The sequence below is a fragment of the Desmodus rotundus genome, chromosome 1 (assembly GCF_022682495.2).
Source record: "Desmodus rotundus isolate HL8 chromosome 1, HLdesRot8A.1, whole genome shotgun sequence".
In the NCBI taxonomy this organism is placed as follows: Eukaryota; Metazoa; Chordata; class Mammalia; order Chiroptera; family Phyllostomidae; genus Desmodus; species Desmodus rotundus.
In genome coordinates, this window is record NC_071387.1 from 121,018,650 (window position 1) to 121,031,594 (window position 12,945).

The 12,945-nt window shown below is 58.4% G+C and overlaps 1 protein-coding gene across 3 annotated transcripts; it reads left to right on the plus strand.

Moving 5' to 3' along the window:
• Positions 1–1,276: 1,276 nt before the first annotated feature.
• On the plus strand, positions 1,277–12,354 carry MYL10 (myosin light chain 10). Of its 3 annotated transcripts, XM_045204534.2 has the most exons (9): positions 2,323–2,341; positions 4,078–4,169; positions 4,717–4,758; positions 5,013–5,105; positions 5,641–5,716; positions 6,641–6,745; positions 9,254–9,332; positions 11,742–11,790; positions 12,120–12,354. In XM_045204534.2, exons 4-9 carry the CDS (start codon positions 5,070–5,072, stop codon positions 12,216–12,218), a joined length of 444 nt encoding a protein of 147 aa, XP_045060469.1. In that variant the 5' UTR covers positions 2,323–2,341; positions 4,078–4,169; positions 4,717–4,758; positions 5,013–5,069; the 3' UTR covers positions 12,219–12,354. The 3 variants fall into 3 exon arrangements, with proteins under 3 accessions (XP_045060471.1, XP_045060469.1, XP_045060468.1); XM_045204536.3 differs by lacking the exons at positions 2,323–2,341; positions 4,078–4,169 and adding an exon at positions 1,277–1,311; XM_045204533.2 differs by lacking the exon at positions 4,078–4,169.
• The last annotated feature ends 591 nt before the right edge of the window (positions 12,355–12,945 follow it).

The window sequence follows — 12,945 nt, forward strand, 5'->3', positions numbered from 1 at the left end:
GGCTACTTGCTCTCAGTAGCCCCTGGCTGGGAACAAAGACCCCTCAGGGGTCTCTCTGACCCCAAGACTTGGCTGTCATAAAAGTCACTTCAGCACAGTAGTCAGCTGAGCTAAACGATGTGACCCAGTGGTGGCTAGAGGCTCACCACAGACCCACCCGGCCAAGAGGGACTGTGGCAGTGAGGTTTCCTCAAGGACGCCATCCACGTGGGTGGGGGGGTCTGCCCTCCAAATCCCGGCCAGTGACTTCAGTGCCCACCTCCTTCCCACAGCCCTGGGCCAGGCTGCTGGGTTGCTGGGTTGCTGGGTTGCTGGGATGCTGGCACCATTTCTCAGATGCGGAAACTGAGGGTCTGTGTGTTGTGGAGTGAAGGTCCCACAGCGAGGGCAGAGCCCAGAGCTTCCCCTTCTCAGGGCTGTCGCGTGTTCCCCATACCCCCAACCCCTGTGCCCCGGGGACAAATGTTTCCCAACCCTCTCTCTCTGGGGGTTCCATGAGCTCCAGAAGATTTCTGACCAGCTCTTCCTGCTCTTTCATAATATGAAGGAGAAGGAGGCTGGGGCAGGAAGCTGTCAGGACTAATTTGCCAAGCGCTTGTGAACTCTGCTGTACTTACTCCCACCTCACAGTGATTCCCTCTGCATTTCCCTCTCTCCCCGCTTCTGCAGGATGGCTGGCTCAGGGCTGTCCTGGGCCCTCAGGAGCCCCTCCACAGTCCTGGGCCGTGATCCCCGGAGGCAGGAGCTTAGGGGCATCCTGTCCTTGTGCGAGGAGGCCTCTGGCCAGCAGGAAGCAGGAGGTACAGCCTCGGATGGCACCCTCTCTCCTGCGCAGCAAGGCCAGAGCCAGGAGAACCCAGGCCAAGCTCACGGACAGGGCAGGGAAAGGCTGCTCCCCAGGGCTGGTGCAGACGTCAGCCACCTGCCCCTCTGCATAGGCCCAGAAGGGGCGAGCACCTGCCTGGCTCACACAGTCTCCGGAAGCGGGTCAAGGAGGGGTTGGAACTGGAATCCAGGCTCCTGCCCCAGAGTCAGTTGCCCTTCATCGTGACCTGCTTTGGAGCCTGTGGTTGGTCCCTGACAGGGGTCAGCATGGCAAGGCCTGGCTCCAGCTCAGCGGGGAGGGTTCCATCACCAGCCTTGGGGAGGTCAGAGGTGTCGGTCACAATCAGCCAGTCTGGGGTGGCTCTGGGAGGGAAGCACTGGCATGGGCAGAACATTCTGAAGCTTCTTTCTGGAACCACTAGGAAGAGGGCCCTTGGTCAACCAACTTACCTGTGTGTGCCTCAGTTTCCTCACCTGGACAAGGAGGTAAGGATGGAGTGTGAAGATGTTTTGGAACACAGCCTGATTTTCTGTGTCAAAGAAATGTTCACTACTCTTCTCCTGGTTGTTACATTTCCTCCCCCCACAGCAGGAGGGCGTGGAGGCCTGCGGCCAGCTCCGGGGACAGTTAAGCTGTCCTGTGCCTGGGGATGAGTGAGCTCACTGCCTGAGCCCGGCACCGCCGGCCCTGGCAGCCGATCAGACGGATCGGGGGCTGACTCGGTTGGACAGATGGGGCAGCTGGGCTGAAGTGGACACACAAGGGCCCTTTTAGGGGCAGACGCAGGCTCAGCTCGGCACACGTATTGGAGAACCCTTGGGCTGGGCCAAGCCTAGAGAGGATGGGGCCTGTCCAGATATGTGTGTGGGGCCAGAGTGGAATGGAGATCTGATTTTTCAATTCTCCCTTATCAGAATCACCTCCATTTTTTTTTTGTCTCTTTGCTTTTCAACTCCCTGAGGAGGGCGCAGGCTGGGGCGGGTGATGGTAGCACATAGCACAGGGCCAACCGACACAGAAACCCTCTTTGAGAACTGACTGGGGGGTGTCACGCGCTATTCACTTTTCATATGAGAGGACTGAACCTTCTGGAGGATGGTGTCCTACCCAGAGTCACGCAGCTTGAGGGTCGGGCCATGTTGCAGCTATAGATTTCCCCAGCTGGTGTGGGTGGCCCTGCCTCGAGAGCTCTGCTGCCCTGGCATGGCCCAAGGCCAAGTCTTCCCAGTTGTGTCTCTTACTTTGTATCTTTACCCAAAAGCCCCTTCCTGGGCCCTGGGCCCTGGGCTACAAAGATCCGGTTGGCCCAGTGCTGGGGGAAATCTTTGTGGCTTGGACTCTCTCTGGATCTGACAACCCCACCCACTCTGGCCCCAGACAGGTGTCTGGCAGGGAACACTCTATCCTGTCCTTTGTCACTTTCCAAACTGTTGTCCAGACCTGGAAGAGTATTTAAAGAGCCATCCCTGGGCTGCTCCAGCCCTGCTGCAGCGCGAGGGAGCACTCCAGACCATGGTAGGCTAGGGCTGCCCTGCCTCCTGACCCTGACCTCATCCTGTGACCTTGACTTCATTTGTGATTCTGACTTTCACCTCATTGCCTGTACTCACCCTGACCTTGACCTTGCTCCTCTCATTGATATCCTTACCCTTGACCTGATATCCCTGGTCCTGACCTTTTCTTCACCCTTGATGTCATGCCTGCACCTGGCCCATCCAGGGCTGCCCTTGATGGGGGGCAAGTCCATCCATGTGGGTCCTGATTTGGGTCTGCTTTCCTGGATTGGGTGGGGGCTGCTGAGGTGAAGGGGAGGATGAGGAAGAGGAAGGTAGAGAAAGACAGGGTGGGTCAGGCTTAGACTCTTCAAGCCAGATGTGGAGCTCTGCTCCTGTTGAGAGGACGTGGCTCCTGTGAGGATCGTGCCGGGATTCCAGGACAGCCTGGGTCCTGCTGGCCTTGCGTAGAGGCCCTTCATCCCCCATGGGGTCTGCCCTGCTGTCATCCCTGCCCCTGTGCTCACAAGGGCTCTGTTCTTGCAGGCCTGTCACACACTCTCATCAGGCCCTCTAGCCTGAGAAACTCTGACTCGGCCATCAAACTCCAGCTCAGAAGTCACCTCCTCTGGGAGGTCTGCCCTGAGTGCCCAGTGGCAAAGGGGGGCTTCTCTGCATTCTCAGTGCCTGTCCCTCCCTCCATCACCCTCAACTTACTGTCTCCCAGCTGGACTGTGGGCTTCTTGGGGGGACAAAGATGAGGCCTGATTCAGCTCCAGATGCCTGGGTCTGGGCAGAGGGCCTGGCTGGAGACCGGCAGGTGCCTAATAAATGTCCTGATGCCTTGAGAGAGGCACAAATGGGGGAACCGAAGCTTAGAGCCTCTAACTGCTTTTTCTCAACATCACAGAGGCTGTGAGCAGCAAAGGCAGGATTAGAACTCAGGTGTCGGTTAGTTCCCTCTGCCCTGAGGTGTTCTTTTCGGGGGATGTTTATTTTTTAGGGACACATTATAAACAGGAATTCCCAAGATAGCTGGGCTGCCAACGGACTAGGTCGGGAGATCAGTGTCCCCCTGCGCAGTCCTCCTTTGGGGGTTCCGGGACAGGGCCTGGCACACAATCAGGCGATGCATCGCAAAGGGGTCGTGGAAGGCTGGAGTGGGCCAGGGTGGGTGATGCCAAGGCTGAGGGCAGGTCTGAGGAGAGAAAGGGCAGAATATCCCACAGACGGAAGTGATCGTTTTTATTAATCAGAGGGAAATGTATATGTAATTATGTGAGATGAACTCTGCAGGGAGGTTCTTTTCTTTATGATGTCTGAAGGGATTTATAAATATTACAGAGGTTTTACAGCATCATAACGTCCTGGCTGCCCTGCCAGCCCCCCTTTCAAAGGATTAGTGGAGACAAAGCACCCAGTAAAAGCTAATTATAAGTCAGCCGTGCTGCTGCTCCTGAAGTGAGCCCAGGCGCCGGAGGGAAGTGGGGGCGAGTGCGGGGGTGGGGGAAGTTGGGGAGCGATCTGGGGGAAGGGAGACCACACAAGCACTAGGGGTGGGGGGCACGTGCTCTGGGGACTGGGGACGGGTAGACAGGACTTGGCAGAAGGGTGGTGCAGGCTGAGATGGAGGCAGGAGCTGGGGGTGAGGGGATGGGAGCAGGAAGCCTGTGTCTGTTCCAACTCTCCAAGCCAGTTCGAGGACTCTGATTATGGGGGCCCAAGTGATGGATGCTGAGGGCAAGGTCTCCTCCTCAGGGGGTCTTGAAGACTGAGAGCTTTCAATGAATGCTCAGTAGAGGACTCCCAGGCACTGTGACATCCTGAAAGAAACCCTGGAATTATCCCATGTAGGTGGTCACCTGCTCTACCTGCTAGGGAGGTCACCCCTGGGCTTTGGGTCCCTATTTCCACACCGATCCCCACTCTGAGTCAGGCCCTGCGTGGGACAGGGGACCTAGGAGATGAGCAGACACAGAGATATGGCGGGACAGTGTGGTCACGCGATGGGGCATGGCTCAGCTAGACTTGTGTGGAGGGAAGCATCTGGGGAGCTCCGAATGAGCTTGAGGGTCAAGGAAGGCTTCTCGGAGGAGGTGGCAGAGAAGCTGAGCCTGGAGGATGAGAATTCTGCCAGATGGAAGGCAGGGAAGGTATTCCAGGTAGTGAGAATGGCAGAAGCAAATGCTGGGAGAGAAAAAGTGCAAAGCAGGTTTGGGACAGAACGAGGGACCTAGGAGGGTGGGGTTTGAAGATCTGGGAAAGAGACAAAGGACAGATCTTGCAGGGCTGAAGAGCCCAAATGTTATGCTGAAAACACCTGGGATGATGGCAGGCGAGGAGGTGGGCCCCATTTGAGGTCTGATTCTAGAAAAGATGCACCTCTCTGCTTCACAGCCTGGGAGCAGACCACCCGCCTTCCGGAGCCCGGGCGCCCAGGTCAGGAAGCAGCTGGCTGGCCCGTTGGGTGGGCGCTCCTGTGGGCTTCTTGCTGTGGGCTGGGAAGCCACCCTGCTTGTCTGTAAGGCTTGTCTGCAAGGAGCTTTGTCTGCCTGTCTGCTTCCTGCTGGAGGGTGGCGGGTGTGCCATTCAGGACAATGACGCTGGGCGATGAGGCGTGAGGGTTGGGAGGCGGTGAATGGCTGACCTCCCAAGGAAGGGGCTTCGGCAAGGCCTCACCTGGTGCCTCGCAGGCACCGAGAAGAGCCCGGAAAAGAACGGAAGGCGGAGCCAGCTCCAATGTCTTCTCCATGTTTGATCAGTCCCAGATCCAGGAGTTTAAAGAGGTGGGTCGTGGCTCCCCGGGCCATGGGGGGGTTCACATGCCACCCAGAAAACACTGGGGGAGCCAGCAAGGCGTGGGCTCAGCCCTCAGTCCCTGAGGGCTGATGATGTCACTATTGCTATGGGCCACCATGGTGTGCCTCAGAACCTGCAGATGTGACTACTGTCCCCGTGCAGTCCTGACCCCTCTCTATCTGAGCCTTTGCTTGCTGTGTGATATCAGGAAAGCCCTTCCTCTCTCTGAGCCTCAGTTTTGCTCTCTGTCAAAGGGGGTTGCTGTGAGCATGAAATGAGGGGCAGGCGTGAGGCCCGGCAGCGTGCTGGTGCACAGTAGGAGCTCGGCGCTGGTCGGTCATCACTGCCATGCCGGAGTCCTGCTGAGCTGGGTATCCTGGTAGCCCGAGGGACCTGCACTGAGGGTGACCAGGCAGCAGTTTGCAGGAGGACAGACCCTTGGGGAGAGGGGTTGTTTCTGGGGAGGGAAGCTGGGCTTGGGTGAGTGAGAGGGTGACTTTTCAGTGCCCGTGTCTCTGCCAGGCCTTCACCATCATGGACCAGAACAGGGATGGCTTCATTGACAAGGAGGACCTGAGGGACACCTTTGCTGCCCTAGGTGGGTGACCAACAGCTGGAGAGGCGGGGGGGGGGGGCTCAGGGCAGAGCAGGCTGTCCAAGAAGTGAGCAGCTGGGGACAGGCCAGGGCAGTAGTGGCTATGAGGGGCTCGTGTGTCATTTGGGGGTACAGAGAAGGCATGGCTGCTACCTGGAAGGCCAGGAAGGATTCCTGGTTGTCAGATGAGGCCCTGCCAGGGAAGGTGCCCTCTCACGGGGAGGGCATTTCAGGTGCGGGAACAGCCTGTGCAAACGTCAGGGGCGGAAGGCTGGGGAGCTTCCTGTGTGGGGGGACGGGACTGGAGGTGTACAGAGGTCTCCAGGTTCCATGCCTCGGCTGCCAGGGGAGGATTTTGCACCATCTACAACCCAGGGAAGGGCCTGAAGGGGGTCACAGGGACTGAGTGGGGTGGGAGCTGAGATTGGGGGGAGGGGACAGAACCAAGTCCTGTCCTGAGGTTTGAGCTCTGGGAGATCCGGTTGTCCCCTGGAACCACGAGGAACCCCAGAGTCCCAGCCTCCTAGCAACCAGTTGCCCCCTCTGGGGACAAATGAGCCTGAGCCCCAGGTTTTCCAGCCTCTATGCACCTCAGCTTCAGTTTCTTTGAGCCTCAGTTTCCTCACCTGTAACATGGGGGTGACAAACAACTAACTTGCTCTCCTTTTTAGGGAGGCTGAGGTGGTGGCAGGGGGCAGTGAGGCTGGGGGCAGCCCAGTGCTGACTGGCTGAGTGCGCTCCCTAGCCGTGGTCCCCCAGCAGGTGGGCAGGTCCTGAAGGTCCAGTGGGGGCCAGTGGTTGGGAGAGCTGGGGTACTCTCCAGGAGGCTCCGTGGTCCTGCCCTCTGTCCTCCCGGGCTGTCTGCAGGCAGTGTCCCCTCTGACCCTCATGGTGCTCTCCGGTGTCCCCACCTCTCCCCACCCCCAGGCCGCATCAATGTGAAGAACGAGGAGCTGGAGGCCATGGTGAAGGAGGCCCCTGGGCCCATCAACTTCACAGTTTTCCTGACCATGTTTGGGGAGAAGCTGAAGGGTGAGCGAGGCCCCAGGTGGCCCTGGTGAGGGAGGGGTGAGTGGGTGTGGGCAGGCTGGGCTCTGCCCACACATGGCCCCCACTGATGCCCACCCCAGCTGGGAGCCTGGTGTCGCCCCCAGGAGCACGCACCTTCGCAGCCCTGCCTCAGTCTCCACCTCTGCATCACAGACTGGCGGTAACTGTAGTAACCCCTGCTCGCAGGGCTGTGAGGGGTCCAGCGGGACAGTTAGTGTGAAAGCTCTGCCCCCCCATTGGGATGCTGCCTCAGCCCCACCTCCCTACCCGGGGCTCATCTTGCCTGCTCTGCCTCACTGCCCACTGCCAGGGGAGGAGAGGGTGTGGGGGGTGGGGTTGGAAGCTGCTGTGACCCATCACAGTTCCTGTGCTAGGGAAAGGGTGGGGGGCCTCATTCACAAGTGAGAAGACTTGGGCCCAGAGGAGTCACCACAGCTGCCCCAGTTGTCCCAGCACCAAAGGGGCAGGGAAGGAACCTAACGCCAACTCCTGGTTCTAACCATTGTACCTCCAAAGATGCAACGCCAGGTCTGGGGTAAAGGGTGGTGTGGGCATCAGGACATCTCTGCCCCTTTCTCTCCAGGCGTGGGAGCTGCCCCCTGCCCCTTGGGGACGTCCCCTGGGCTTGAGGGTGCCGTGGTCAGAGGGAACGGCCAGCTTGGACTGCAGCTGCCCTGGGAGGTGGTCCCTGTAGCCACCCCACCCTCAGGGCGCCCCTGCCTGATGCTTTCCCTTCCTCTGCTAGCACTGGGTTCAATACCCAGCTCCTCACTGACCCCCAGGGTGACCTCGGGCAGGGCTTCTCTGCTCTTTGCACCTCAGTTTTCGTCTGTAAAGTGAGAACTGTGGCAGTTTCCTGCGGCTGCTGTAACAAACGACCACAAACTTGGCGGCCCAAACAGACAGCAGTGTGCTCTCTCATGGACCCGGCTGAGCCTGCCTGCTCCGCCAGCAGGGGGCACAGAGGCCGGGGCTGGCTGGGCGGGCACTGTCGCCACCCTCTGACTGGGACAGGGACACATCATCATGAGGTTCCCCATGGTGTTGGGGGAATGTAGCCATTCTGTCCCCTTTTGATGAGGTTCAAAGTCTGCAGAGCAGAGTGGCTGCAGGGTCAGCACTGTGCCAGGTGTGGTCACTCTGGACCAGCCTCAGAGATGCCTAATTACCCAGATACCATCCTGTGCTGGATGAGCTTCCAGTCTGATGGGGGAGACACAGCCGGCCCTCACCCAGTCTGGTTGGGGAGACACAGCCAGCCCTCACCCAGTCTGATGGGCTGGAGCCCAGAGTGGCAGAACAAGCCGGGGGCTCTGGACATCCAAAGAGTTGGCTTCAAAACCTTCCTCCCCTTGTTAGTGGGGACCTCAGGCCTCTTTGAGCCTCAGTTTCCTTTTTGACAAACTGGGGACATTAGCACCTACCACATTAGGCACTCTGGGGGTTCCGTGGGATAAAACAGTGAAGCTGCAGGGTGGAGCTTGGCACAGAGCGCTCAGGTGTGTTTGTGGCCACAATGGAATAATGTTCGTCCAGATCTTTACCATTAATGACGCATCATCATAACTGATTCCGGGAAGCGGGCAGCAAACACCACCTTTTTCTCCATTTCACCAGTGACACAGCTTAGCCTTAAAGAAGGGAGGGACATCCCTGGTCCACAGTGAGTGGGAGCGCAGTGTGACAGAGGTGAAAGAGCACCACATGTGGGTCACCTGGCCACCTGCTGTCATTCACACAGTCTGTGAGGCCTTCAGCAAGGCTTCTTTCCCAGGCCTCAGGTTCCCCACCTGTACAGCCAGGGGGCTGGATGTCCAGTCTCTCTGTGGGAATACCGCTATTTCTTCTAAAGACTTCTTTTCCTGAAGCCCATGTTATGGGAGCCATAAAACCACAACTGCTCCTCCCCACTGCCCCCCAAACCCCAGCCTGCTGGCCCACCTCCCTGCCTCTGGCCAAGACAATCTTGCAGCCCCTCTAATGCCACTGCCTGAGTCCCGGTCTTCGGCCCCCAAGCCCAGCCCTTTTCCCTCCCTGCCCACAGCCTCTCATCACATCTTGGGTAAGGAGGAAGTGCCAGAGTTGCCCTCCCACCTCGCTAATCACACGGCAGCATCAGCTGCGAGAACTCGGACACGCCATTTAGCCTCTCTGAGCCCCATTTTCTTTGTGAAACTGGGCCGGTCATCAGGAGGTTGAGCACGTAGTGAGTGCTCAGTCAGGGTCTCCATGTACGGCCGTGCAGGTGTACATAGCCACATACAGTGTCCTTGGCTGTCACCACTATTCCTCATTTCCCTGAAACCTCTCTTCTCTTGCTCCAAGTGGGCTTGGCCCTCACTGCGGGGTGGAAGTTGGGGAAGAAACCCCCAAGCTGCTGCCCTCTGTAGGGGCCATGGGATCTGCCCCCAGGCCCCCCGACACCTCTTCTCCGGCCCCGCCCATGCTCTTCATTTTGGCGCGCTCTCTGCCCGTGTGCACTGCTTCTAGGCACGGACCCGGAGGAGACTATTCTCCATGCCTTCAAGGTGTTCGACACTGAAGGGAAAGGTTTCATCAAGGCTGATTTGTAAGTCCCCTCTGTCCTCCATTCTGGTTTTTCCTTTCTCCAAAGCCTCGGGTACTGAAGGAACCGGTGTGGGGTCTGGGCGGGTGGCAGCCCAGTCTCCTCTGCCCAGAACTCAGCCCGGTTCAGCCATCGCTCGATGTCCCTTCCCCTCTCTGCGCCGCAGTGCCCCCACTTCTGTGCGCAAGTGTACAGGGAGTATGAGGTCTCCAGGGCGGGCCTCCCAGGGGCGGGGAGGGGGGTAGAGGTGGGCCTCGAAGTACGACTAAAGGTGCCTGTGCCGAGGCAGGGAGTACTCTAGATGCAGGAACACCGCGAGCGAAGTGCCAGGGCTTGGCGTGTGCAAGGAGGAGGAACGGGCTGTGGCTGGAGGGTGTGAGTGCAGGAGACTGAGCACAGAGAGGCAGGCAGGGCCTGTAGGGGCAGCTTATTCTCCAGGCCATGGAGGCTGGGTCTGCCCTCGGGGCGCAGGAGGGCCTGGGAAGGAGTTAGTCAGGGGCAGCATGGAGGCCGGGAAGGAGGAGAAGAGGAGAGGGTTGCAGGCACCGTCACTGAGATAGAGGGGAGTGGATGAGTATAAGTGAAACACCAGAGGCCAAAGACAATGGGATCCACGGTTCTGCGGGGAGGAATGGGCCAGATGTTAGCCAGGGCCTGGTGGATGCGGGCTGCAGGTGGGCGCATGGGAAAGGAACAGCCCAGCTGCGGAGACAGAGAGGGTAAGGTGGCTGTGGGCAGCTGACCAGAGGGCTGTCATTATAGAGGTGGGGGCACGGGTGCCTGCTGCACCTGGGAGTTTCAGCCCAGTTGAGAGCTCAGCACAGAGAGCCAAGGGTGGCAGGCAGGGGCAGGCAGGGCAGTGGCCACCTGTGCAGGGGCTGGGATGCTGAACTGACCTCTGAGCTGTCCCTGGGCCATCCTTTCAGAATCTCCAAGGCCTCACTGGGCCTGTGGGTGATCCTGGGCAGGCAAGATGTCCTCTCCAGGCACAGGCTTTTTGACCAATTACTATGATGCTTCAGGCCTTGACTTTGAGACTAGTTTTGCTGACTATCAGGATCATCCCTTAATGGAGATGGCGTGGGAGAGGGCAAGTGGCAGGGGGGACGTACGGAGGGTCTGTTTTGTCTCTCACACATTTTCACTGTCCCCTACTCCCCAAAGCTATGAGTCACTCTCTCCCAGGGGGTGGGTGATGAGGGTTTCTCCAGGCTGCAGCCCTCTCCTTCCCCTCCCCGAGAGTACATGGTTCCCGCCCCCATCTTGGAGACTTGGGGGAGGCACTGGGGTGACCCCGGATTGGCCTGGACCAGCCCCTCTGCTGCCATTCACTTTCACTCCCACCAGCACAAGGCCAGGGCTGGGAGGAACACTTCAGGGACCCAATCTGGGAACCAAAGGCACCGCCCAGGGATAGGGGACATGGAAGATGTGGCTGCTCGCCAGACAGGCCACAGAGGAGGCTCTGGTTGAAACAGAGTCTGTGAAAAGTCCCCAGCTTGGAGAGTTGGAAACTGTGACTGTCCCGCAGTAACATAAATAATGGAAAATGCGCGTCGGTCCTTAGCGGGGCCTGCCGCTGCTGGCACCACAGGGCACTGGGTGCTCAGGGCCCAGGCTCAGCCCTCCGAGTGCGCCCCTGCCCGCCGCTCCCCAAGAGCCCTCTGGGCGTCCTCCCCCAGCTCCTAAGGCACCAGTCACTCCCACACAACCTCCGACTCACCGTCCATGCCTCATCTCCGGCTGCTGCTCCAGGCCCAGGCAGCTCTGGCTCCCGTGGGCAGCAGCTCTGGACCGCCTAGGGGGACAGGCCCCACACTGCCACCACAAATCACCCCCCACCGAGAACCTCAGTTTCCCCCTCTGTAAAGGGAGTTTATGGCACTCCCCAGGGCCATGAGGAGCAAATGACACCTGTGCAGGCCCAGGAGGACATGCACCTGGATGGGCCTTCCCGTCCCTGGGCTGAGCGCAAGCACCTTGCACGCTGCAGAGCGCCGTGCAGATGTCAGCACCCATCACGGACAGTAGAACAGGGAAAGCAGTAGAACAAAGGCAAAGAAGTTGCTCTCAGTAACCTTGAGGTTGATTATTAGTGCATGATGGGACATCAGAGTGGGCCCCAAGGTCATGTCGGAGTCCCAAGGTCATTACATTTGGTTCCCACTTGATGCTGGGGGGAGAGTCCATGTTACAAAGGAAGAAACTGGGGCTGAGCTAAAGTGTCCGTCTGAGCCCACATGGCTATCGGGGGCTGCAGGGCCAGCCCCATCCCCTTCCCTGCCTTCATGGGTGTCCTCCTGGGCCAGGACTCCTCCCCCAAGCCTACCTGCCCTCCTCACCCCCAGATCTGTGTGTGCCCTCACAGGGTGGCCCTTCCCCTGAACATGACCATTTCTCTCCCTTGAGCAGCATCAAAGAGAAGCTCATGACCCAGGCAGACCGGTTCAGCGAGGAGGAGGTAAGCTCTGGCTTTTTAGGGGGCCGTTCTGCACTGCTAAGAGTCTTCCTGGGAGGCACAGCCCTGCCCTTCTCAGGAGTCACCTCCGCCCGATCTCCCTCTCCTGCTCCCTCCCCCCGCCCCGGCCTCCCCAGACCACTCTTCTTTAGATGCTGAGATGATGCCTCCCTTGACTCCTTGGATGAGAGCAGAAGGGTGGGAGTGAGGAGTGGCTGTGGGACCCTGACCTCTGCGCCCTCTACCGCCACAACTCCATCAGCACTCTGACACTCCTGGGTGACCCCTGGTATTTGGCCCTGGTCCAGGCTCACCCCCTGTTCCTTCCCCAGATCAAGCAGATGTTTGCAGCTTTCCCACCAGATGTGTGTGGCAACCTGGACTACAGGAACCTATGCTATGTCATCACACATGGTGAAGAGAAAGACTAGAAGAAGACCATGGACCTCCCCACGGTCAGAGGCAGCAAACATGGGGCAGCCAGTGGGGGTTGGGGCAGCCAGTGGGGGGCTGCTGTGACCAATATGTTTAAGGAAAGGCTCCCCTTGCTTTGGGGGTGGGGCGCAAAGCAAGAATAAATAATGCTAACAAGCTCTGAGTTTTTGTGATTAATACTCCTGCTGGGGAGAAAGCTAAACATTCCTATGTTGTTGGTTTTTCCAAAACTTTTTACTTCCCTGGCTTTGCTCATATGTTCCTGATGAGCTAGTGTTTAGAGCTAATTGACAGTTATAATGATCCCCAGCTGGGCCATAGGACACTGCCTTCATTTATGATGCTTTTATTGAGCACCTAGTGCATGCCAGACCCATTGCCAGTCCCGGGGATGCAGCAGTGAGCCAGTGCTGTCCTGGGCAGGAAGGCCATGCAGTGAGGAGGACAAGAATCGGGGTGGGGACACAGAGGGAAGCTAGTCCAGGGGAGACCTGGAAGTAGGAGCTTGGCGGAGGCGAAGGAGGTAGAAAGGAGGGGTCGATTTAGGGCATGTTTAAGGAGAAGGCCAAGAGTTCTTAAACAGGGCACACACAGCACCCACCATAAAATAAAAGTGCATAAAATGGGCTTCATCAAAATTTAAAACTCCTGCTCAGCAAAAGACAACATGAAGAGCATGAAAAGGCAAGGCACTGGGCTGGAGAAGATATTGGCAGTGGTAAA

Coding starts and splice junctions, on each gene's coding strand:
- MYL10 (XM_045204533.2), top strand. Junction 4,759..5,012: donor TCCGGAGCCCGGGCGCCCAG/GTCAGGAAGCAG, acceptor GGTGCCTCGCAG/GCACCGAGAAGAGCCCGGAA. Junction 6,746..9,253: donor GTTTGGGGAGAAGCTGAAGG/GTGAGCGAGGCC, acceptor CACTGCTTCTAG/GCACGGACCCGGAGGAGACT.